Source organism: Pseudophryne corroboree, chromosome 4, assembly GCF_028390025.1.
Source record: "Pseudophryne corroboree isolate aPseCor3 chromosome 4, aPseCor3.hap2, whole genome shotgun sequence".
In the NCBI taxonomy this organism is placed as follows: domain Eukaryota; kingdom Metazoa; phylum Chordata; class Amphibia; order Anura; family Myobatrachidae; genus Pseudophryne; species Pseudophryne corroboree.
Genome location: NC_086447.1, coordinates 655,292,659 through 655,317,726, shown reverse-complemented (window position 1 = coordinate 655,317,726; position 25,068 = coordinate 655,292,659). Strand labels below are relative to the sequence as shown.

At 45.4% G+C, this 25,068-nt stretch overlaps 1 protein-coding gene across 2 annotated transcripts in view; it reads right to left on the bottom strand.

Moving 5' to 3' along the window:
• AHCTF1 (AT-hook containing transcription factor 1) overlaps positions 1-25,068 on the bottom strand; it is a 648,646-nt gene that overhangs the window by 150,944 nt on the left and 472,634 nt on the right. For both annotated transcript variants that reach the window (XM_063917783.1, XM_063917782.1), the window contains exons 22-23: positions 8,016-8,160; positions 7,803-7,934 (exon numbers count right to left, since the gene is read on the bottom strand). In XM_063917783.1, coding sequence (XP_063773853.1) covers positions 7,803-7,934; positions 8,016-8,160 — 277 coding nt within the window. The remainder of the gene's footprint in view (positions 1-7,802; positions 7,935-8,015; positions 8,161-25,068) is intronic.

The window sequence follows — 25,068 nt, the reverse complement described above, 5'->3', positions numbered from 1 at the left end:
TCCCATCTTCAGAAGCACATGCAGTTAGGATATTCAACCCATTCTGTGATCTATTGCCCCCATGAACTATCACAACTAACAGTGCTTATAACATTTGTCTAAGTGACTCTGATATCTTAACTTCTCACATCCCCACCAGCTTAGGCGATTTCTATCTTCCCACTGATCATTCACAGTCTCTCTACTCTCCAAACTACTCTAACTTCTTATCAGCTTCACTCAATGGACATACAGCCACCACCTATCAAATTTTACTACACTGCCTCATACTCGCAGAAATCCATGTTGAGGCAAGTGTATGAGTAGCACATTGCCTACATATTTCTCAGACAAGAGCCAGAACTGTCTCTCTCTGGTACAAACAGTTTAATGGTAGCATGACTCAGCTGAAGGTACTCAAAATAAACATTGGTACTAAGGGCTCTGCCTTTTATTGATCAAATATTTGTAACAAGTACCCTCATATCAGACGAAGACTAACCATACATCTAGACAACTGATGTTCCTCAGGCCGTTCAGTTAGTTCATGAAGTCTGGGAATAAACTATTATTGCCCTTTGCGGAGAAGTTAGGACTGATTTTACACCATACGATAACCCTATGTCCATGCCCACTTATTTGGAAGCATGCACTACAAATTATTCAAAGCTCTATGGTATAAATGTATTATGCGTCGATATGGGGGGCGTGGAAGCGGTATCAGCGCACATTATGTGCGCTATACTGCTCCCCCATGTATGACGGCAGCAGTGTCTGGAAGGTGGCAGGGGTGCTATGCGCCCCTGTCCATATTGGCACTATGTAAGAGATAGCAAGAAGACATGCGCGGGCAATGTATAGACTGTCAGCAATGCTGACCGGTCAGACACCTTCAGCTGTCTATTTCAACAGCTGCAAGTGGCGATGCCCATACACCACAGTCCCTGGCGAGTGGAGGCTCCTGACTGCGTGTGGGATCTCGCATGAGCAGCGAGATCCCGCAAATGCGCAGAGGAGCCAGCCAGGACAGGGAGACACAGCGATTCAGCACTGAACTAAAGCGCTGTGTGCTCGGGGGACATACAAGATGTTAATAAATCTTGTCGATATCCCTTCCTGCTTCGCCTTGTTAATGAGGTGAGCCAGGAAGTGTTATAGCTGCACGATACGTGCCGCTATAATACATTTACCTATATATGTGGCTGCAATTACAGCCTATAGAGTATTGGAGATATTAGTGACTGGTCAGTTTCACCAATGTAAACATGAAATACAGATATTAAATAGTACAGTAGTACTGATCCTAGGCATATGGAAGCCCTAAAGAAAGGTTGTGCCCTATTCACTCAAGTGGACAATTATTCGGCGATATAGCAAGGAAAAAGAGGATTTTGGTACTTACCGATAAATCCATTTCTCTGAATCCACTAGGGGACACTGGAACTTGCTTAGACAGATGGGGTGTGAAGCCTGCAACCGGAGGTGTGGCACAATCTAAAATTAAACATTTTATACAGAGCTGGCTCCTCCCCCTTCACGCCCTCCAACCCTCAGTTTGGAAAATTTGACTGAGAGAAGAGGACATGAGACTACAAACCCATGACGAGGAGCCCACTGTAACCACAAATCAAACAGCATCCAAGAAATTTCTTAAAAAGAAACTAACGCTGTTTGCACAAACTTTTTAACAAGAACATTGAACACTGCAGGTTGACAGCACCGAGGCGGGCGTCCAGTGTCCCAGAGTTGATTCAGAAAAATGGATTTACCGGTAAGTACCAAAATCCTCTTTTCTCTTTCATCCACTAGGGGACACTGGAACTTGCTTAGACAGATGGGGACGTCCCAAAGTTACTTCCAAGGGTGGGAGTGCTGTCAGTGGCCTGCAAAACTAATCACCCAAATCTGGAAACTCTGGACGCAAGCATATCAAACTTGTAAAAACTTGTGAACGTGTGTGCTCATGACCACGTTGCTGCAAAGCTGAGTAGTAGAGGCACCTTCGGCTGCCGCCCATGAGGCACCCACCAGTCTGGTAGTATGAGCCCCTACCTGAAAAGGGATCCGTTGACGACAGTCTATATGCCTGTCTATGGTAAGCCTAATCCATTTGGCTAGAGTCGGCTTAGATGCTGGCCATCGCTACTTCGGACCATCATAAAGAACAAACAAATAGTCAAACATTCTGGGGGATGACGTAACCTGTACGTAAATCTGTATGGTCTTCGCTCTCACCACGTCTAAACACACGTCCCCTTCTGCAAAACCTTGAAAGGATGGGACCACAATAGGCCGATCAACATGAAAACCCCGAAACTACCTAAGGGAGGAAACTCTGCCCTCGTACAGAGTACTGCCCAATCTTCATGGAAAAGTAGAAAAGGACTTTCACCCGATAAAGCTCCAGCACAGAGACCTGTCTGGCTGAAGCAAAGGTCAATAACAAAGTGATCTTCAAGGAGAGTAAAATTCAATGCTGCTCCTTCCGAAAGCGAAAAGGCCGTTGATTTCAAATATCTGAAATATTTCAAACATTCTAAGCTAAGTTCAGGTCCGACAGTGATGTGGGAGGACAGAAAAGGAGGTTGTATCCTTAGAACTCCCTGCAAGAAAGTTTGAACTTCCTGTAGGGATGCTACACGCTGTTAAAAGAGATTAGAGAGAGACTAAATCTGAACCTTCAAGGAACCTAATCGTAAACCTCCATCTAAGGCGGTGTGGAGAAAATATAGAAATCCAGACAGGTGAAATTCTTTTGAATTTCAAACGCTATCCTGACACCACTTCATGTATCTGTTCCATATTCTGTAGTAGCGTATGGCTGTGACTGGCTTCCAAGCCTGTCCACCTAGGAATAGCCCCTTTCGGTATCCCCTTATTACACAATATCCGGGACTCAATAACCCCACCGTTAAACGCAATCAGTTCAGGTTTGGGTGTAGGAATGGTGTGACAGTAGGACTTCCTTCTGAGGTAACCTCTAGGGTTTCTCCGCTAGTAACCCCTCAAGTCCGAGTACCAACTCCTGCAGGACCAGTCTGGTGCGATTAGAATTGCCCACACTCTTTCCCGTTTCCTGTCTTCAGTACCCTAGGTATGAGAGAGAATGTTGGAAAAATGTAAACTCTTCTGTAAGACCATGAAAGTGTCAACACGTGTCCACTCTATCTGCTCATGGATCTCTTCTTGGTCTGGTCACATACCTGGGCAACTGATGATTGTTTGGAGACGCCATTAGGTCTACCTGAGGTAGGCCCCATATCCTCACTACCATCACGAAGACTTGTGGGTGTAGACACCACTCTCCTGGATGCATATCCTGGCGACTGTGATAGTCTACCTTCTAGTTGTCCACTCCTGGAATGAACAACGCCGAGAGAACAATGTTGCGCCTGACTGTCCACAACAAGATCTATGTGGCCTCCTTTAACGCCATCTTGCTTCTTGTTTCTCCCTGACGGTTTATGTATGCCATTTCCGACTGTTTCCGGAAGTATTGACACTTCACCAGGTTCTCGGTTAAGTGAAGAGGTTTGTAAACTGCTCTCAGTTTGAGAATATTTATGGGTAGAACGCTCTCTTGTGGCATCCAACTGCCCTGAAACTGATGTTGCACTAGAACGGCACCCCAAACTCTGAGACTGGCATCCGTTGTGATGGTCCTCCAATTCTAAATACTGAATCTCTTGTCTGTTGCGAGATTTCTGTGTGATGACCACCAAATTAGCGAGGTACGGAGCTGTTCCGACCGCCCGAGTCCGTGATTTAGAGGCCTGTGCGAATCTGTTCCCTGAGCAATGAGGTTTTGGAAAGATCTGGAATCAAGACTGATGTACTGTAGTGTCTCGAAAGACGCCACCATCTTCCCGAGAAGCTGTAGTCATAGATGTAAGGACACAGTTTGGTTTCTTAATACCTGATCCACCAGCTTCCTTATGCCCTGGATCTTGTTCTCTGGTACAGACCTCCTCAATTGTAATGTGTTCAAAAGGAGACCTAGAAACAGCACCCTCTGCGTCGGTATCAGGTTGGATTTCTTGAAGGTGACAATCCAGCCTTGTTGAATAAGAAATTGATGAGTCATCTGAGCATCTCAGATCAGCTGTTCATGCGAAGGGGCCATGATCAGCAGATCTCCAGGTAAGGTACAATCGTAGTACCAAACGCACTCAAACCTGCAACCATTATTTACATAATCATTGTAAAAACTCTCAGGGCTGATGAAAGACCAAAAGGCAAGGCCCTGAACTGGTAGTGATCTTTCTCCAGTGCGAATCGCAAGTAGGCTTGATGAGGGGTCCAAATTGGAACATAAAGGTATGCATCCTTTATGTCCATAGACACCCTGAACTCTTCTTTGCTATAACCGACTGGATTTATTCCATTTTGAATCTGGAAACATTTAGAAACTGGTTTAAAACTGTTAAATTAAGGATTGGTCTGACTGACCCGTCCTGTTTTGGTACGGCCAAAAAATCTGAATAAAAACCTTGTTTGTCCGTGAGAATCCGAAACTAGCAGAATAACCCTTGTGTGGTAATTCCTGAATTACCATGTGTAATGCCTTCTCCTTCTGAGGGCACCAAGGCAACCTTGTAGTAAAGAACTGACTGTGATGACACTTGAAAATCTGACAACCTTTGCGCCCACCAGGGGAACCCCAGGTGAGCTGGGAGAACGTCATGCCCCGGTCCTGTCAGCCAGCTTGAGGTCTTGCATTTTGGTTTCTGGGAACGATCTCTACCTCTGCTTCCACAAGATTGTCCTCCTTTGACTCGAAAGGACTGTGATCTAAATGAATTACCACTCTACCTGAGTAACCTCTTCTAACCTGCGGAGAGGTTCCCGTCTGCTTTGTATGTGAAATCCACTTGTCAAACTCAGGACAAACTAATCTTTCTCCCCCAAAGGAAAAAACCTGTACAACTTTCTTGGATTCAGAGTCCATCTGTCATTCTCTGAGTGATAGAATCCGTCTACCTGATATGGCCGATGTCGATGCATGCCGCTATTTTGCTAGCATCCTTTGAAGCCTGGCGCATATATGTAGCCGACTCTCGGATATGCTCCGCTAGGTGAGCAATTTTCTTCTGGCTAATCTCCTTTCAATAGCCTGTACAATATATTCAGTCCATGCTACTATGGCCTTGTTTACCCAAGCACTGATATTGTAGCACCTGCTGTCCAAAGTAGTTTCAAGTAATTTACCTTCCATTGGTATAGGTAAAATAGCTTATGATAGGCTTACCTAGATAGTGTAAGACCTGCACTCTACCAACTGAACTAACCAGTCTGCCCTGGAACTTGAAAGCATTTATCGGGCTGCTCCATGCTACCCCCCATCTGAGCTGGAGAGCTTGAGGAATTGGAAAAACTGCCGACAGCGGTATTTTTGGGGGGATTCGAATAAATCAAACCTCTCTGGCTCCTTACCTTCTTACTCTTTGAAGTTTAGGACTTCAATTACCAAAACCTTCCCCCCCTCCTCCTGTAGGATGTGGAGGGGTCTCATAACCGCCTTATGGACATTTTTTTTTTTTAAACTGCCTGTGTAGGTGGGGTTAATTTGATCTGAAAATTCCTCCATATTCTTGGAAAAAGATCCCACAGCTCATTTTGAATGCTGTTTGCGGGATTCCGCCATCTGAAAATATCTGCCAGGGCATGGTCCCATAAACCAGATGGAGTACAGCTCTCGGGTTGAGCGTCCTTGTCTTTTACAACATGGATCGCACTCCCCAGAGCTTTTAACGTTATTACATTTTGTGCAAACATAATCTGTTCTAGTGTTCTTGGCTGGTGCTTTAAACTGGAACAGCACACACACACACACACACACACACACACACACACACACACACACACACACAACACTCACCGGTACTTTCACCCTTTAAAATAGGAAGAGAAAGACCGGTTGGATGGTGGGAGCAAAGGTAAACTTTACCTGACTGGGTTATCTAAATATATATATTGCTAAAAACAAAATAAAAAATATTTGTGATTTAGCTTTGATGATCGAGGTTGATGTTCAGTCGCTTCCCTTTATTTTCTCAGGATCTTTTAAATAGAAGTCCTTGAAAATATAAAGCATAAAATGCATGATTAAAATACTGGAGGATCCTTTGCAGCAGAGACAACTATTCACCAGAAGAGGGAGCAATTACCAGTGTACCATCCCTTTGTACTTTTAACTGGCCAGATTTCTTATCAGTAGAGGGAGCAACTCATCTATTTTAAATAAGATCCCTCCCTCTGTTTTGACTGGCCAAATATCATGTCCCCACTAAGAGGGGCGTGTTCTGTTCTTATCTGAGTTCGGCGCCTTTTATTTCTTTAAAAATGGCCGCCATTGAAAAATTTCAGAAGAATCGTTTAACCTCCACCGGCGCTCTGTGGCCGCTGGAGCCCCCCTAACTGTCCCAGCGCATGTTGGCTAAACTGCTCCACGTCTGTAAACGCTGGAGCCCCCGGTCGTTGCTGCTGTGTCCACCTTGACCTCTTAGGACGTTCCACAGTGAGACGCCTCTGCCGCGAGTCATCCCCCGCCGCATAATGTAACACTCTCCCCCAGCCTCCTGTGTTCTAATGCGCTCCACTGCTGAGCGCGGAGTTACAGTATCTCTCGCCGTGTGTGCCACCACAGGAAGGGGCAAGAAATGGACGGCTGCGGCTGCTTGTAAATGAAAACTGGGAGGCTGGAGGTCTCCTGCACTGCTGTGCTGAGCGCACTGTGTATTGGTCTCCCTGTGAGCTGGCTGAGGGAAGGGGGCAAGCAGGGGATGGTTGTGCTCTCTGCCTGAACGCTGCTGCCGCGTCTCTGCATAAGCTGGGAGGAATAATACTCACTTCTGCCTGCTCTGCTGCTCCGGAATTCCCGTAGAGAGAAGCAGATGCCCTTTATTAGGGACCATTGTCTCTCTAGTCTTAAGACTTTTGTCCCCCTTTTCATTAGGTTGACAATTTTTCAAACAGAGGGTTGGAGGGCTTGAAGGGGGAGGAGCCGGCTCTGTATAAAATGTTTAATTTTAGATTGTGCCACACCTCCGGTTGCAAGCTTCACACCCCATCTGTCTAAGCAAGTTCCAGTGTCCCCTAGTGGATGAAAGAGAAAGTCTATACAGAAGTTTATTTAAGAGTACCATCTTTAAAATGTTAATATAGAGAATGTGGATGTTCCTAGTATAGGATTTAACAACTAGCTGCATGCCAAGAGCTTTTTTGGCAGCAGAAAAATATTTAGTCCATAGCCCTAAGAGATTTGAAAGAGGTAACCTGTGTATTACAGATAAAATCATTGAAAATGTTTGTAAACTTGACCCAATCAACACAGAAGTCTAAAGGTGGGTACACACTAGTAGATATATCTGCAGATCAATTGATCTGCAGATATATCTATGTACGGATCGGGCAGTGCGCTGTGCATACACACTGCCCGATCTGTCTAGGGACTGACGTCATGAACTGGGCGGGTGCCCGCCCAGTTCACCTGTCAATCACCGCCGGCCCTCGCAGCATGTGTACGGGCGGTCGGACGACCGCCCCGTACACCAAGAGCGACGCGCCAATATATCGTTAGATATATTGGCCGTCGGCTGTGCTGCGCAGCCGACGCAATACATCTGTGAACGACGGAGTTCACAGACTTATCGCCCGTACACACTGGCCGACGGTCCCGCGATGTATCGGCCGTTCAAGAAAACGGCCGATATATCGACCAGTGTGTACGGGCCTTAACAAATTGGCCAACATACAGTTTAAGAGACGTGATAGCAGATGCAATTAAAAACAAAAGCAAACAAAAAACAAACACATTTACTTACCAGATTATAGCTTTTCAATGACTGGTTCAGTTGCAGGGCTAGGACATAATTTGCTCTCTGCAAATGATGTAATAAAAGTAGCTCCTGATTTTTCACACCTCCACTTGCATGCAAAAACTTATGCAAATAGTGCTGCAAATTAAATAATATAGGCATTATGACTACAGCAACATTGTGGGTATTATGGCTTCATATAGACTTGTGTCATCTTACTTGTTCCGACTCTGTGAATGTGAATTTAAGCAAGTCTTCCATAAGCCCCATTTCTTGACAGGTTTCATACATGTGCATTAATAGTTCTTCAACATTCAGTCTGCTACAGTGAAGTCTTTGCAGATTCCAGGCTTCAAAAATGTATCTGAGAAGAAGAATAAAGAAATACTAGCTACATTCACAATATTAAACACACAGGGGGAGATTCAAATGTTTGAAAAGTCAGTTGGGAGTCTGTTTTCTCCTATGAGACAGGAAAAAACAGACACCCAGCCGACTTTTCAAACATTTGAATCCCACCCATAGTACAACTGTACTGTCTGCCTCATTCAGAAATCTCCTCCCATTTGTAGGGGAAGATGAAAGATGCACCAACAAAATGAAGTATGTAATTTCCTACAATTCTTGCCTAGTACATACTGTATTTAAAAAGGAGTATCCTCTTTGCATGAAAGTCTGAGATGACAAAATGTTTTTGATTAAGCCATGTGCCTCATGAACATTTACAAACTGAACAGCACAAAAAAGAAATGAACAGATAATGTTAGTTTTTGTCTCCTCCCATTGTCAGCCTCTTTCCAACGTACAGTTTTGTTCAAATCAAATTGAGAACTAATGTTGCCAACTTTGATCTGTGAACAGAGAATGGGAATCATCAAACTTTTAGATGACGCCCTTATGAAGAATGCCAAATGATATAGACACCTAATCAGGCATTTAAATGAGCAAAATAGACTTAAAATAAAATTAAAATAAAGTGTCCTTGAGAGAAAGTCTGAAAATGTCCACTACATCAGTGATACCCAAATTTGGTCCTCAATGCACCGTAACTGCCCTGGTTTTAAGGACATCCATGCTAAAGCACTGGTGACTTATTAAGTACTTTGTTCCGACTAAACCTGAGCGTGTAACACACCCTCCCTTTACTGCCAATTCTTTTTAAGTGAAGACTTCCAAACATCAGGTGGCCCTTTCCCCGATTTGCCATCTTCTTAGACACATGTAAAAATAAGATTTTACTTACCGGTAAATCTATTTCTCGTAGTCCGTAGAGGATGCTGGGACTCCGTAAGGACCATGGGGAATAGACGGGCTCCGCAGGAGATAGGGCACTTTAAGAAAGCTTTGGACTCTGGTTGTGCACTGGTTCCTCCCTCTATGCCCCTCCTCCAGACCTCAGTTAGGGAAACTGTGCCCAGAGGAGATAGACAGTACGAGGAAGGATTTTTGTAAATCTAAGGGCTAGATCAATACCAGCCACACCGTATAACTTGTGATAAACTTACCCAGTTAACAGTATGGACAACAACATAGCCAGGGTTCAACCGCAAAACTATAACATAACCCTTATGTAAGCAATAACTATATACAAGTCTTGCAGAAGAAGTCCGCACTTGGGACGGGCGCCCAGCATCCTCTACGGACTACGAGAAATAGATTTACCGGTAAGTAAAATCTTATTTTCTCGAACGTCCTTGAGGATGCTGGGACTCTGTAAGGACCATGGGGATTATACCAAAGCTCCCAAACGGGCGGGAGAGTGCGGATGACTCTGCAGCACCGATTGAGCAAACAGGAGGTCCTTCTCAGCCAGGGTATCAAACTTATAGGACTTTGCAAAGGTGTTTGTCCCCGACCAAGTAGTTGCTCGGCACAACTGTAATGCCGAGACCCCTCGGGCAGCCGCCCAAGAAGAGCCCACTTTCCTAGTGGAGTGGGCCTTAACTGATTTCGGTAACGGCAATCCTGCCGTAGAATGCGCCTGCTGAATCGTGTTACAGATCCAGCGAGCAATAGTCTGCTTTGATGCAGGAGCGCCAACCTTGTTGGCCGCATACAGAATGAACAAAGCTTTAGTCTTCCTGATTCTAGCCGTTCTGGTCACATAAATCTTCAAAGCCCTGACTACATCCAGGGACTCTGAATCCTCCAAGTCACGTGTAGCCACAGGCACGACAATAGGTTGGTTCACATGAAAAGATGAGACCACTTTTGGCAGAAAGTGAGGGCGAGTCCTCAACTCTGCCCTATCCACGTGAAAAACGAAGTATGGGCTTTTATGTGATAAAGCCGCCAATTCGGAACCACGTCTTGCCGAAGCCAACAACATGACCACTTTCCACGTGAGGTATTTCAACTTCCCAGTTTTTAGTGGTTCAAACCAAGGTGACTTGAGGAAATGTAACACCACGTTAAGATCCCAAGGCGCCACCGGAGGCACAAAGGGAGGCTGAATATGCAGCACCCCCTTCACAAAGGTCTGTACTTCAGGAATAGAGGCCAATTCTCTTTGAAAGAAAATGGATAAGGCCAAAATCTGGACCTTTATGGACCCTAATTTTAGGCGCAAAGTCACTCCTGTTTGAAGGAAGTGAAGTAGACGGCCCAAATGGAACTCCTCCGTAGGAGCGGCTCTGGCCTCACACAAAGAAACATATTTCCGCCATATACGGTGATAATGTTTTAACGTCACGTCTTTCCTAGCCTTGATCAGGGTAGGAATGACTTCCTCCGGAATCCCTTTTTCCGCTAGGATCCGGCGTTCAACCGCCATGCCGTTAAACGCAGCCGCGGTAAGTCTTGGAACAGACAGGGCCCCTGCCGCAGCAGGTCCTGCCTTAGACGAAGAGGCCACGGATCCCCTGCGAGCAACTCTTGCAGCTCCGGATACCAAGTCCTCCGTGGCCAATCCGGAACAATGAGTATTGTTCTGACCCTGCTTCTTCGTATTATTCTCAACACCTTGGGAAGAGGAGGAAACACATAAACCGATCTGAACACCCAAGGTGTCACCAGAGCGTCTACCGGTACCGCCTGTTGGTCCCTTGACCTGGCGCAATACCGCTTTAGCTTTTTGTTGAGACGGGATGCCATCATGTCGATTTAAGGCAGTCCCCAACCATCCGTGATCTGTGCGAAGACTTCTTGATGAAGTCCCCACTCTCCCGGATGCAGGTCGTGCCTGCTGAGGAAGTCCGCCTCCCAGTTGTCCACCCTCGGGATGAACACCGCTGATAGCGCGCTTACATGGCCTTCCGCCCAGCGTAGAATCCTGGTCGCTTCTGCCATGGCCATTCTGCTCCTTGTTCCGCCTCGGCGGTTTATATGAGCCACTGCCGTGACATTGTCTGACTGAATGAGAACTGGTTTTCTCCGAAGCAATTCCTCCGCTTGACGCAGGGCATTGTATATGGCCCTCAACTCCAGGACGTTGATGTGGAGACAAGACTCTAGGCTTGACCAGAGACCATGGAAATTTCTTCCCAGTGTCACTGCTCTCCAGCCTCGGAGGCTTGCGTCCGTGGTCACCAGGACCCAGTCCTGAATGCCGAACCTGCGACCTTCTAGTAGGTGAGCACTGTTCAGCCACCACAGGAGAGATACCCTGGTCCTGGGAGACAGGGTGATCCTTTGATGCATTTGTAAATGGGACCCGGACCACTTGTCCAAGAGGTCCCATTGAAAAGTCCTCGCATGGAACCTGCCGAAAGGGATGGCCTCGTAGGAAGCCACTATCTTCCCCAGGACCCGCGTGCAATGATGCAATGAAACCTTTTTTGGTTTTAATAGGTTCCTGACCATGGCTAGGAGTTCCTGAACCTTTTCGATAGGAAGAAAAACCTTTTTCTTGTCTGTGTCTAGAATCAGCATGGACTGGCTACCTGACTGATCCCTAGCTTCTGCCTTGTCTAAGCTTTTATGCAATAGATTGACATTTGCATTCAAGACATTCAGCATATCCACCCATTCCGGTGTCTTTTATATACATGTACAGAGCCCACCTGTACATGTATATAGTCTTTTTGCCATGCAGAGGTTTATATTGCTGCCCAGGGCGCCGCCCCCCCCCTGCGCCCTTACAGTGACCGGAATATGTGAGGTGTATGGGAGCAATGACCCACAGCTGCAGTGCTGTGCGTTACCTCAGTGAAGCTGAAGGCTTCTGCCGCCTGACGACTTCTGTCTTCTGTACTTCTAGCTCTGTGAGAACGGCGGCGCGGCTCCGGGGGTGGACGCCCAGTATGAACCTGCGTTCACCCCCTCTGGAGCTAATGGTGTTCAGTAGCCGAGGAAGCAGAGCCTATCTTTGACAAGAAGGTCTGCTCCTCTCTCCTCAGTCCCTCGATGCAGGGAGCCTGTTGCCAGCAGTGCTCCTTGTGAAAAAGTAGTAAAAGGTAGAAAAAAATCCAAACAAAAATGCTTCTAGGCAGAGAACTCTGGAGAGCTCTCTGCAGTGCTACCATCTTGCTCTGGGCACAGTGTAAAACTGAGGCCTGGAGGAGGGGCATAGAGGGAGGAGCCAGTGCACACCCAGAGTCCAAAGCTTTCATAAAGTGCCCTATCTCCTGCGGAGCCAGTCTATTCCCCATGGTCCTTACGGAGTCCCAGCATCCACAAGGACGTTACAGAAACTCTATTGTGAGCATAATAGAACACTAAGGGCGGTATTCAATTGTTTGAAAAGTCAGTTGGGTGTCGTGTTTTTTCTTATCTAATAGACAGTAAAAATCAGACACTCAACCAATTTTTCAAACATTTGAATTCCCCTCTAAGATCAAATGTTTTGTTGAGATCTTAAGTCATGACAAAATTCAACAAGTGAAGGGAGCCTTCCTCTTCTATATGCCAACCAGGTACTAGAGTAAAAATTATATATGGACTATAACAGATGTATGGATGTCATAAATTAAGAATGGGTATTAGATACATTTGACATTATACTTGTTGTAAGATTGCCAAATTGATCTTCTGTGTAAGAAACTTCAAGTTCACTGACCCCTAACCTGTTCCTCCCGCTGAAGCGCAATGCGCTTCACCAATTCAGAGACAGACCTAAAGTCTGCCCACACCGACTCCATCATGGAAGACGCGGAACCTACTGACACCTGTGTGCCACAAGGACACGCCTGACCGCCTGCGAAAAACAGTGTCCAACTGTCCACATGACAATTAAAACATTACACTGGGCACAAACGCCAAAGTAGCGCTTTTAGCTTCCGCATCTTGTCATAGTCCCCACACGGTGCCGCTATATGCAGCAGACGCAACAGAACAAATCCCAACAGACAGGAAAAATAAGGATTTTGGTACTTACCAGATAAATCCTTTTCTTTGAATCCACAGGGGTCACTGGAGTACTCTTGGGATATGGACGAGGCGTTAGCCAGGATAGGCACATTTAAATATTTAAATTAGTAACTCTCCACCCCCTCCATACTCCCATAGAGACTTCAGTATTTTTACTGAGCCGAATAGGAGCGATAGAGAGGATGAAAAATAGGGAATTACATATAACATTATAACATAACTGACAACAATAAAGTTGATAAATAACGTAACTGACAACTAAACAGTTGGCACAATAATAGATATCACCGTAACATCTTAACAATCAGTGAGAATGTGTTACCATAAGATCCACTGAACTTACCACAAGACAGGTAAACTGCTATGGGCATACATCCAATGCCCCCTGTGGATTCAAAGAAAAGGATTTATCTGGTAAGTACCAAAATCCTATTTTCTTTTTAATCCACTAGGGGTCACTGGGGAACTCTTGGGACATACCAAAGTTTTCCCCTTGGGGCGGAAGAGTTGTTTGGCACCTGTAACACTAGACGGCCAAAGCTAAATGCTGATGCCGCAAACGTATCAAACTTGTAAAAGCGCACAAACGTGTGCATTGATGACCATGTAGCAGCACGTCAAAGTTGCATCGTAGAAGCTCCACGACCTGCTGCCCAAGAAGTTCCTACAGAACGTGTAGAATGAGCTGAAACTGATGTAGGCAGTTGTAGCCTAGCATGAAGGTAAGCCTGACGTATGGTCAGCTTAATCCATCTGGACAAAGTCTGCTTGGAAGCTGGCCAAGCCATCTTGACTGTATCAGAGAACAATGTATTCGTTTTACGTACTGTTGATGTTCGGACTACATAAATGCGTAGTGCGCGTACCACATCCAAAGTAGCTGGAGTTTCTGAACTTCCTGATAATACCGGAACTACAATTGGTTGATGTGAAAAGATGATACCACCTTTGGTAGGACGACGGAAATCGTCCGAAGTTCCGCCTTATCACCATGAAACACCAAATACGACGGCTTGCATGACAAGGCACCCAATTCTGAAACACGCCTTGCTGAAGCTAAGGCTAGTAGAAAAACTATTTTCCAAGCGAGAAACTTATCAACTTGTTGTAAGGGTTCAAAACGTGAAGACTGTAAAAAATCAAAAACCAGATTCAAGTCCCATGGCGCTGTCAGTGGTATAAATGGAGGTTGTACTCTGAGGACACCTTGCAGTAAAGTATGAACTGTTGGCATAAGGGCCAAACGCCTTTGAAAGTAAATTGACAGAGACCTGCCCCTTTAGTGTAGATAAACATAGTCCTCCATCTAACCCCGTCTGCAGAAATGGCAAAAGACGGGATAATTTGAAAGATGTCGGAAACTTCCGAGCTTCACACCACCCTATGTTGGCACGCCAAATCCTGTGATAATGGGCTGCCATAACCGGCTTCCTAGCACGTATCATGGTTCGTATAACAGATTCTGGAATGCCCTCTCGTCTTAAGAGGGCGGTTTGAACATCCACCCCGTCAAACGCAGGCACGCTAAACCGGGGTAAAGGAACAGACCCTGTTGTAGCAGGTCCGGATGTAGCGAGAGCGGCCAAGGATCGTCTGCAAGTAGCCCGCGGAGATCCGAGAACCACGCTCTCCGAGGCCAATGAGGCGCCACTAGTATGACTGTCATGGACTCTCTTTTGATCCGCTTTAGCAACCGTGGAAGCAGCGGAAACAGATACACGAGGCTGTACGGCCACGCGACCGTGAGAGCATCCACTGCCACTGCCTTTGGATCTCTTGTTCTGGACACATACTGGGATGTTTGATGATTTTGGAGAGATGCCATTAGAGCCACCTGTGGGTAACCCCGCCGCTGGACCAACATCTGGAACACTTCTGGATTTAATGCCCATTCTCCTGGCTGAGATAATCTGCCTCCCAGTTGCCCACTCCTGGAATGAACACTGCAGACAATATCAACTGGTGATGCTCGGCCCAATTGAGGATTTGTGCAACTGCCCGCATGGCCAAACGACTTCAAGTTCCTCCTTCTTTCTTGATGTATGGGACTGCCGTCGCATTGTCTGACTAGACCTAGACAGACAGAGACCGGAGCATGTGCACTGCTTGTCGCAGCGCGTTGTAAATTGCCCTGAGTTCCAGGACATTTACTGACAGTAATCTTTCTTGGTCTGACACGAGACTCTGAAGCTGACAATTTTGGACCACTGCTCCCCAACTTCTGAGACTCGAGTCAGTTGTTAGAATTATCCAATTCCAGACGCCGACCCTTTTCGATGTTGTGAGATTGTGTACTTGGAGCCACCAGAGTAGTGATACTCTGGCCCTTGAAGACAACTGCACAACTTGATGAATTTGTAGATGCAAGCCAGACCACTGTGCAAGAACGTCCAGTTGAAAAGGTCGTGAGTGAAATCTTCCGAACTGGAGTGCTTCGAAAGACGCCACCATCTTTCCTAACAGTCGAATGCAGAAATGCTCCGAGACTGTCTGTGGATTGCGTACTAACTGTACCCGATGACGAATATTTTGTGCGTTGTGTTCTGTCAGGTAAATCCGTTGATCCACCGTGTCGAGAATCATTCCTAGGACTTGAAGTCTTTGCAATGGAATCAGGCTTGATTTCTTGAGGTTGACAATCCAACCGTGCTGAACTAGTACATTAGTAAGGCATGTTGCAGGAGTATGTGTTGAGACGGAGCTTTGATGAGCAGATCTTCTAAGTATGGAACTATTATCACTCCCAGGGATCTGAGATGAGCTATCATAATAGACATCACCTTGTGAACACCCGAGGCGCTGACGAGAAGCCAAACGGTAGCGCCTGAAAATTGATAATGGTTTTGTTGTTCTTAAGTAGGCCTGATGCGGATAAGTACACATTCTTGAGATCCATTAAAGTTCTGAAATCCTTTGTATCTAAACCTGCAGTCACTGACCGGAGGGATTTCATCTTGAATCTGTAGTAAGCGACCTACTGATTGAGCTCCTTTAGGTTCAATATCGGACTGACAGAGTCATCCGGCTTTGGAACTACAAAAAAATATACCGTTACGGTAAGAACTTACCGTTGATAACGGGATTTCTCCTATTTCCACAGGTATCCACAGGATAACATTGAGATATGCCGGAGCGACAGCGGAAATGGCACCAAACAGTCACAAGCTTTCTGGCCTCCCAGGATGCATCGGGCTCCTCCATATAATCCTGTCCACCGACTCAGTCAAATCAGTTGTTTTCACAGCAATTAGGCAGGAGTATCATATAGAACCCTATTCAGGCGATAAGAACACACATGCCCCCCCTTCCATAAAAGAGGGAAGAGGTTTAGCAATTGTAAAGATCCTCAAATCAGGTGCGTCAGGGTGGGAACCCTGTGGATACCTGTGGACATAGGATAAATCCCGTTATCAACTGTAAGTTCTTACCATAACAGTATATATTTCTCCGGCTGGGTCCACAGGTTATCCACAGGATAACATTGGGATTCCCAAAGCCATTCTTAGTGGTGGGAACGTTCCTGATTAAACAGGAGAACCGTTCGTCCGAATTTTGCGTTATGAGAGGCAAAAGTATCCAAGGCATAATGTCTAATGAATGTGTTAATGGAAGACCATGTGGCTGCCTTACAAATCTGTTCTGCTGAAGCACTATGCTGTGCTGCCCATGAAGGACCTACCCTACGTGTAGAGTGTGCAGAGACATTAGCCGGAACAGGAAGATCAGCACGAGAATATGCTTCTGAAATTGTCATTCAAAGCCATCTTGCTAGCGTCTGTTTAGTAGCAGGCCATCCTCTTTTGTGAAATCCGTAGAGAATGAAAAGAGAATCTGTCTTTCTGATGGCCCTAGTACGATCCACGTAAATTCTTAATGCACGGACTACGTCCAGCGACGCTTCTCCTGCAGAAAGTCCTGATGCCTGAAAAGCCGGGACTACAATTTTTTCATTCAGGTGAAACTTTGAGACCACCTTCGGAAGATAACCAGATTTAGTTCTGAGAACTGCTATATCTGGATGAAAGATCAGAAAAGGAGACTTACACGACAGTGCTCCTAAATCTGACACTCTTCTAGCTGACGCCATTGTCAGTAGAAAGAGAACTTTAGCCGTCAAACATTTAAGATCTGCTCTCTTAAGTGGTCCAAACGGAGCCCCCTGAAGGAATTTAATAACCAGATTTAAATCCCAGGGTACTGCAGGAGGAACAAACGGTGGTTGAATGTGTAACATTCCCTGAAAAAAAGTATGCACATCCTGTAGGTTAGCAATCTCTCTCTGAAACCATACAGTTAATGCTGATACTTGAACTCTCAAAGAAGCCACTTTTAAACCCTTATCCATTCTTGCTTGGAGGAAATCCAAAATCCTGGATACTTTAAAAGATCTAGGATTCATACCTCCCTTGTTACACCAAAGAATATAGGCCTGACTTTTTCGATGATAAAATACGAGTTGAAGAAGGCTTTCTTGCTCTAAGCATGGTTTGAATTACCTGTTGTGAAAAACCTCTTGATTTCAGGATAGAGGTTTCAACAGCCACACCGTCAAAGACAGCCGTTCCAGATGGCTGTGATAACAAGGCCCCTGCATTAGTAGATCTGGCCGTTGAGGAAGCAGAACTGGAGCTTCCACGGACATCCTTAGTAGATCTATATACCAATGCCTTCTGGGCCAGGCTGGAGCTATTAGAATTATGGCTCCCTTTGCTTGCTTTATTTTCCTCACCACCCTGGGTAACAGGGAGATTGGAGGAAATAGATATGCCAGATAAAATTCCCATTTCACTGACAGTGCGTCTACAAGGATCACCCTGGGACCCTTTGTTCTCAATCCGTATGCCGGAACTCCATGAGATCCATCTCTGGCAGACCCCATCTGTCTACTAGAGTTTGAAATACTTCCGGGTGTAATGCACATTCGGTCTCCTGAATGGTGTGTCGACTGAGAAAGTCCGCTTCACAGTTCAGCACTCCTGGCACAAACACTGCGAACAATGCCGGAAGATGAAGTTCTGCCCATCTTAGTATGGGAGTTACTTCTTCCATCAGTCTTTTGCTGTGAGTCCCTCCCTGATGGTTGAGGTACGCTACTGCTGTTGCATTGTCTGAACGGATCTGGACTGGTCTTCCTTGTAGAATGTCCTATGCCTGAGCTAGAGCCATATATATGGCCCTTTTTTCCAACAGATTTATTGGCAGGCAACTATCCTTCACGGTCCATTTTCCCTGGAACCAAACACTTTCGAACACTGCTTCTTAGCCTTGAAGACTGGCATCCGTCGTCAGTACTTGCCAATCTGCTATCCAAAAGGGTCTCCCCTTGTTTAGATGGCCCGTCTCTAGCCACCAGGCTAGTGACCATTTTACGTTTACTGGAAGCTTCATCATCTGTCTTTTTATTGTCTGATATTTTCCATTCCATCTGGTTAGAATGAGGTGTTGTAGGGATCTGGAGTGGAATTGTGCATATACATCCATGTCGAATGTTGACACCATCAGACCCATCAGTCGCATTGCTGCATGGACTGAAACTGTCTGACAATGCAACAATTCTTGAGTCATTACCAATACCTTGGATAGCTTCTTCTCCGGTAAAATCATCCTTTGTAGACTTGAATCCAATATGGCCCCCAAGTGAACCATCCGTTGGGATGGACTCAGACGACTCTTCCCAATTTATAAACCATCCGTGTCTCTGTAGACAAGCTACTGTCTGTTGGAGATGGTCCAAGATGAACTCCTGAAACTGAGCCAGGATTAAAAGATCGTCGAGGTATGGAAAAATTCTTATCCCCTGCTTGCAGAGATAAGCTGCCATAACCACCATAATTTTGGTAAATACCCTTGGGGCTGTCGCTAGCCCAAAGGGCAAAGCCTGGAAATTAAAATGTTGCTGGAGGATGGCAAACCTGAGTTAACACTGATGGGACCGTGCTATGGGCACATGCAAGTAAGCATCCTGTACATCCAGAGATACCATGTAATCTCCTGGTTCCATTGCCAATACTATGGAGCGTAACGTCTCCATGTGAAACTTTGGAACCCAAATGTATTCGTTTAACCTCTTGAGATTGAGAATTGGTCGGAATGATACATTTGGCTTCTGGATCAAAAATAGGATGAGTAAAACCCCCGTCCCCCTTTGTGTCGGGGGTACCGGGATAATTACCCCAGACTGAAGCAATTTCTGAACTGCTTCTTGCAGAGCCCTTGCCTTCGACTCTATATGAGACGGGCTGCTGCAAAAGAACCTTTGAGGAGGCTGCTTCTTGAAAGGGAAACCATAACCGAGAGATACCACCTTCTGCACCCAAGCATCTGTCGTCGACTGCTGCCAAATATGTGCAAAGTGAAGGAGTCTGCCCCCAACCCTGGAATCCTCCAGGCGGAGGCCCGTACCCTCAAACTGATGGCTTATGCTCTGATTTAGAAGCTGGCCGTCTATTGGCCCATTGCTTCTTACCCCTAGCTGATTTATTGTACTGGGGTTGAATAGCCTCAACCTTTCCTTTTGATGTACATTGCCATCGAAACGCCCGAAATTTTGACCCCCTTGGTTTAGTGTTATAACTAGCCGGAAACCTGGCCTTTTTGGATTCAGCTTCAGATTCCAGAATATCTGTCAATTGCTTTCCGAACAGAATATTCCCAGTGAAAGGCAATGCTTCAAGAGCTTTCTTGGATTGTGCATCCGCTTTCCAAGTATGTAGTCAGACTGCTCTACGAGCGGCTACCGTTAAGGCTGATGCTTTAGAAGCAATCGTACCCAAATCAATTGCTGCTTCTTCCAAATATTGTGCAGCTTGTTTTATATAGCCTAGTTGGGACTCCTGCTCCCTGGTAGGTGCGGAGAGGCCATTCTCTAGTTCCTCCACCCATTCTACCATTGCTTTTGCCATCCAGGCTGAAGTCATAGCTGGCCTTACCACAGCCCCTGAGAGAGAAAAAATATTTTTCACGAAACTATCTACTCTTCTATCTGTGACATCATCCAGTGAGGTAGACGGTAATGGTAAAACAGACTTACGCACAAGTCGTACAACATGTGCATCTACCTTAGGAAGAACTTCCCTTTTTGAACAGTCCCCAGCTGGAAAAGGATAAGAATCTAATTTCTTCAGAATCTTATACTTCTTAATATTTCTAAAATACACAGCGCTTTATGATAATACCACCAAGAAATCTGTTAATTACTACCCATAATTGATTAAAAAACACCTAATCTCTACTGCTCCCACCGGTGGTACTGTTCCACCAATTACCAAAAACCACAAAATATATTTAAACAAGGGAGCGCTAAGAACAGGGTCAGTTTAAATCACACATTTATTACAATCCACATATAAACAGCAAATAAAATCAAGGATAATATCCGGATATTAAAACAATATAGTGCACTCTTTATTTAGTCCCATGCCCTGAGCTCGAATTAGTAATTGTCTATTCACACAGATAGATCCGTACAATCTCCACTGGTACGCATTAATTGTGTCCAATTGTAACCATGCTGTCTTGATAATTAATTGGCTTTAAACAAGGCAACCTTCTTATTATTTGTATCCAGCAAAAATGTATCAGTCACTGGAAGGCTCCTTAATAGATAGCAGTAGGGGGAGAGCGCTGTGTAGTAAATGGATGCACAGCGGTATGCTACGACCCCTATGTCCCAGCCGCAGCACGTCTTTTGAAAGGTTACTCACAGCCGCCTCTGCTTCCCTCGGGGTGCAGATCGTTTAGCACTCGGCCCTGCTGTTGCTTTATCCCCGGTCAGGTTTCCATTGCGCTGCGTGCGGTAGTGGGATCCGTTCGTGAAAGAGCTCCGGGCACCGGAATCCAAGTAGTGAACGCCCCTCTTACGCGTTTCTCCGCCCACGGGGCCCAAGGTCCTTCCATAATTTCCGTCAGATCCTCTGACTCTGGAAACTCAGTCCTAACCGATTTTGGACGTTTAAACACAGGTGCTTTAGATTTTGACAATGCTTTGGCTGGTTCCTCCAGACACAGAATAGCCTTCATGGCATCAATAAGCTCAGCTATATCCTCTGTGCTGAAACCCTCCGACTGATCATCATATGGGGTGATTGAATACACTGTATCCATATCTGTTGTATCATCTTGTGTAGCCTGTAATAAGAAGGGAGCTGCATATACGGGTTAATAGTGTAACCTATTCCTGGGGGTGGAACTGCAGGTGTTAATCTGTCTGCTATTGTAGACAGTCTGTGCGAACACACCCCATGGTGGCTCTACTGGTTGCTGCACTAGGGCTGCTTTTTAGTTTGCCTATACACAAAACAGTCTGCACATAACCCCTCATAAGTAAGATACTGGGCTATTCCATCCAAAAACCCTACTTTACAAGACAAGCATGTTAAGGGTGTAGGAGCCCCTGATAAAGTATCCTCGTCACTTTTGCCGCTCACAGACATGGTAAATAAACCGTTTTTACCAAAGCTACACACTCTGTGACTGAAAATCACCTATATAGATATAGAAGTGATATCAATCTGACCACAATCCGTGCACCTGAATTGAGGTTCAGAAACAATACTTGACAAACATATAAAAGTCAGCAAACTAGCAGTCAGTCACATGTTATTAGACATTGTCATATGAGAATATAATCAACCACAAAATACTTTTCTAGTATGTAGGAGTACAATTACTGCACTTCTGTTTTTAAACAGCTATTACCACAAGTTTTTTTCCCCCCAGACATGTTATGCAGAAAACAACAGTACTGTAATTGTCTCATATGCATTGTGTACCAAAATTAACTATTCATACTAACAAGTAGATAGAATTTTAGTACTGTATAACCCTTACTCCGTTAGAGTGGGATACAGGGAGACTCACCCCACTTCCAGAATCGATCAATACATCCGAAAGACGCTGAGTGGATTCAGACGCTAATGGTGTACACTGCCGCTCCGGTAACTGGTAAGAGACACAGATGCTCAATAAAGGACCCAGATGCTCAGAGAACGATGAGTGTATGCAGACGCTCCTGTCTGCAACCCGGTCTCGGCGGCCCCTAGTGTACACAATCACAGCGTCTAAGCTGCGACCGGGTACCCTCGTGGTAGCGTCTGAGACGGAAGTGAGGTCATCAGTTCATGGACGGGAGACGCACGGAAACTGGTCATGAACTGGGGGGAGGGGCGACCAGGAGAGCATTTGACTCCCCCTGCTGACAAACTCCAAGGATCGCGGCCTCAGCCTAGTCCTGGCACCTATAATCCCTGAAGCATAGCGCTGGAGCACTCAAGAGCGGCGGCGCATCAGCCACTGATTGTAGTCTCCTCCAATACAGTGCGGCTGTGTCCGAATTCCTCTAGTAAGTGGAATTGATGCCTTACCTTCTCCATATGCTCCGGCCATAGCCTGGTAACGTCTGCTGGACTTGCTAGAACATCCAACACAGACGCCCGTTGAGACAGCACTAATACCCGAGGGTAAGCGTTGTTGCGACCCGGTGGGGAGTTGTTTGAGCCACTCTTTCCAGCATGCGTTTAAGACGCTGTTAAGATCGATCACTCAAAACACAGTAAGACTATAAAAATAAAATAACAAAAGCTTAGAGCTGCCTTAACAGCAACCCTGTGACCATGGTCTGGAACCTGCCGCACCAAACAAAAAACTGAGTTGACAGTCGGTGGGCGGGATTATATGGAGGAGCCTGATGCATCTTGGGAGGCCAGAAAGCTTGTGACTGTTTGGTGTCATTTCCGCTGTCGCTCCGGCATATCCCAATGTTATCCTGTGGATAACCTGTGGACCCAGCCGGAGAAAACTGGAATAATAACAGTTACCCTGTTGGTGACTGGAACCGGAATCAAACTGCTGAATCTCCAAGAAACTGTATCGCGGTCTGCAGAACCGCCATCTTGTCTTGTGACACAGGCAGACCTGTCTTGCAAAATCGCAATGGTGGAACACAATCGAACCCTATTTTGTAAGCTTTGAACACAAAATTGCTGATCCACCCATTGTGGATGCCCACAACTGCTGATCCAAGATTGGCTGGAAGCCCATTATACCACTGGCTTGTCGGTGGTCTTAGAGTCCTGACGACAGTTAGTGATTTGTTGAAACCACATCCTCTAAAACGTCTACTGTGTGTGGTTGTTCCTGTAGCATGGCCTCGAAAGGACTGAGGTCTAAAGGATAGGAACGCTGTCCTGAGTATTTGTTTAGGAATTTGTGTAGGCAATGGTAGGAAATCAGATCCCCCCCCCCCTGGCTTGCGAAATGCATTTGTCCAATTAAGGACCAAACCTCTAGCCAGCGTAAGGTAACGCTTGTATTCCTCATTTAGACTGACTCCACCTGTTAAGAACGTAGCCAAAGTGCACGTTGTGCCGGAACTAGTGAAGCTGAAAGGCGAGAACTAACCTGGCCGACGTCCACAGAAGCCGTACCTAGATATTGAGCAGATTCACAAATGTGATTAGCGAGAAGTATAAGGTCGTCTTCTTGCAGGCCAAACTAAGCAGGTCTAAGCAACACCCTTACTGCTGTATACACTGACTTTAGCATAGCTTCTAGGGTACGCTCCGACGGTTATTTAAACGTCGTAGCAGCTGGAGTCTTGACATGCATCAGCTGCTTATTAAGAGATGCTGGATAAGGAAAACACACCGGAGTTCCCTGTTTAGCAACAATACTTCATCATTGGAAAAAATGTTCTTCAGTCTTCGTAAACTTTAGAACCTGACGTACTGCCCTGATGAGATTATCAATGGCCGGGCTATCAGTAACCTCACTATCTGACTCCTGGCCCAATGCCCTCTCTTCATGTTCAACTTGCGATATGAGGTCTGGCCTTGAATCGTCAGAAAGCAACAAGGTACCTGAAATAGCTTCTGACCCCATACTGCCCCACTCGATTACTGTGATCTGTAGATGAAGGACTTTTAGCAGTACCTAGAATCTACCGTAATTCATCTGGGGGTCGAGCAGTCATGCGGCTCCGACTCTATGGAACTCACTTCCCCGCACAGTGCGAGAGGCCCAAACTATAGAATCCTTCAAAAGTAGACTCAAGACTTTCCTGTTTACTCAAGCATTTCCATAATGTCCCTTTTAGTATCTTCAAGCTTCTGTATTTTATGAAAATGTACTTCATTATTTTCTGTACTATATTATGCTATGTATCTATTAAGTGCCTTGAGTCCTATTGAAGAAAGAGCGCTATAAAAATAAAATTATTATTATTATTATTAGTATTATTATTATTATAACTGAAACTGTCAAGTTATAAGGACAAATAATAATGATTTTTCGGAATTGAGCTAGACCTGGATCTTCCTTCTAGCCTCAGATCTAGCCACCTGACGCTCTGCAGCGGGCAATTCCGATTGTAAACCAGTCATTACATGCGCCAGCATCCCCCAAGGAGGATCATGGTAAGGGTCCGTATTTCTGATAGACATTGCAGCGAAGCTGCTTGTTTGATTTTGCATTAGCCTTACTCATTCTGTACATAGACAGACAGGTAGAGAAGGATAGACAAGTCCCTTGACTTATTACCACGTAAGTAAAATGTGTACAAATCAGCAGTGCAGTGCACGTGGGATAAACTACAATAGTGAAACATGTGCTGTACAAAAATTCCTTCTAACACCCCTGCTCCTCCAGTGGCTGAGTGTTGTAGGGCATCAAACTTCCTGGGAGAAAAACTATATATATATATATATATATAAATACATATATATATATATATATATATATATATATATATATATGTATTTATATATATATCTATATATATATATCTATATCTATATCTACACACACACACACACACCACCTATACCTACATATAACATAAGCTTAAGAGCCTTATAGTGCGCAGCCGGTATTAAAATAACATGGACCCCCTTCCACAGGCTTAATAGCCTGAGCTGCTTGCTGCATTAAAATGCAGCTTAGCTATGGGGCCTCCCTGCGGGCATTCCTC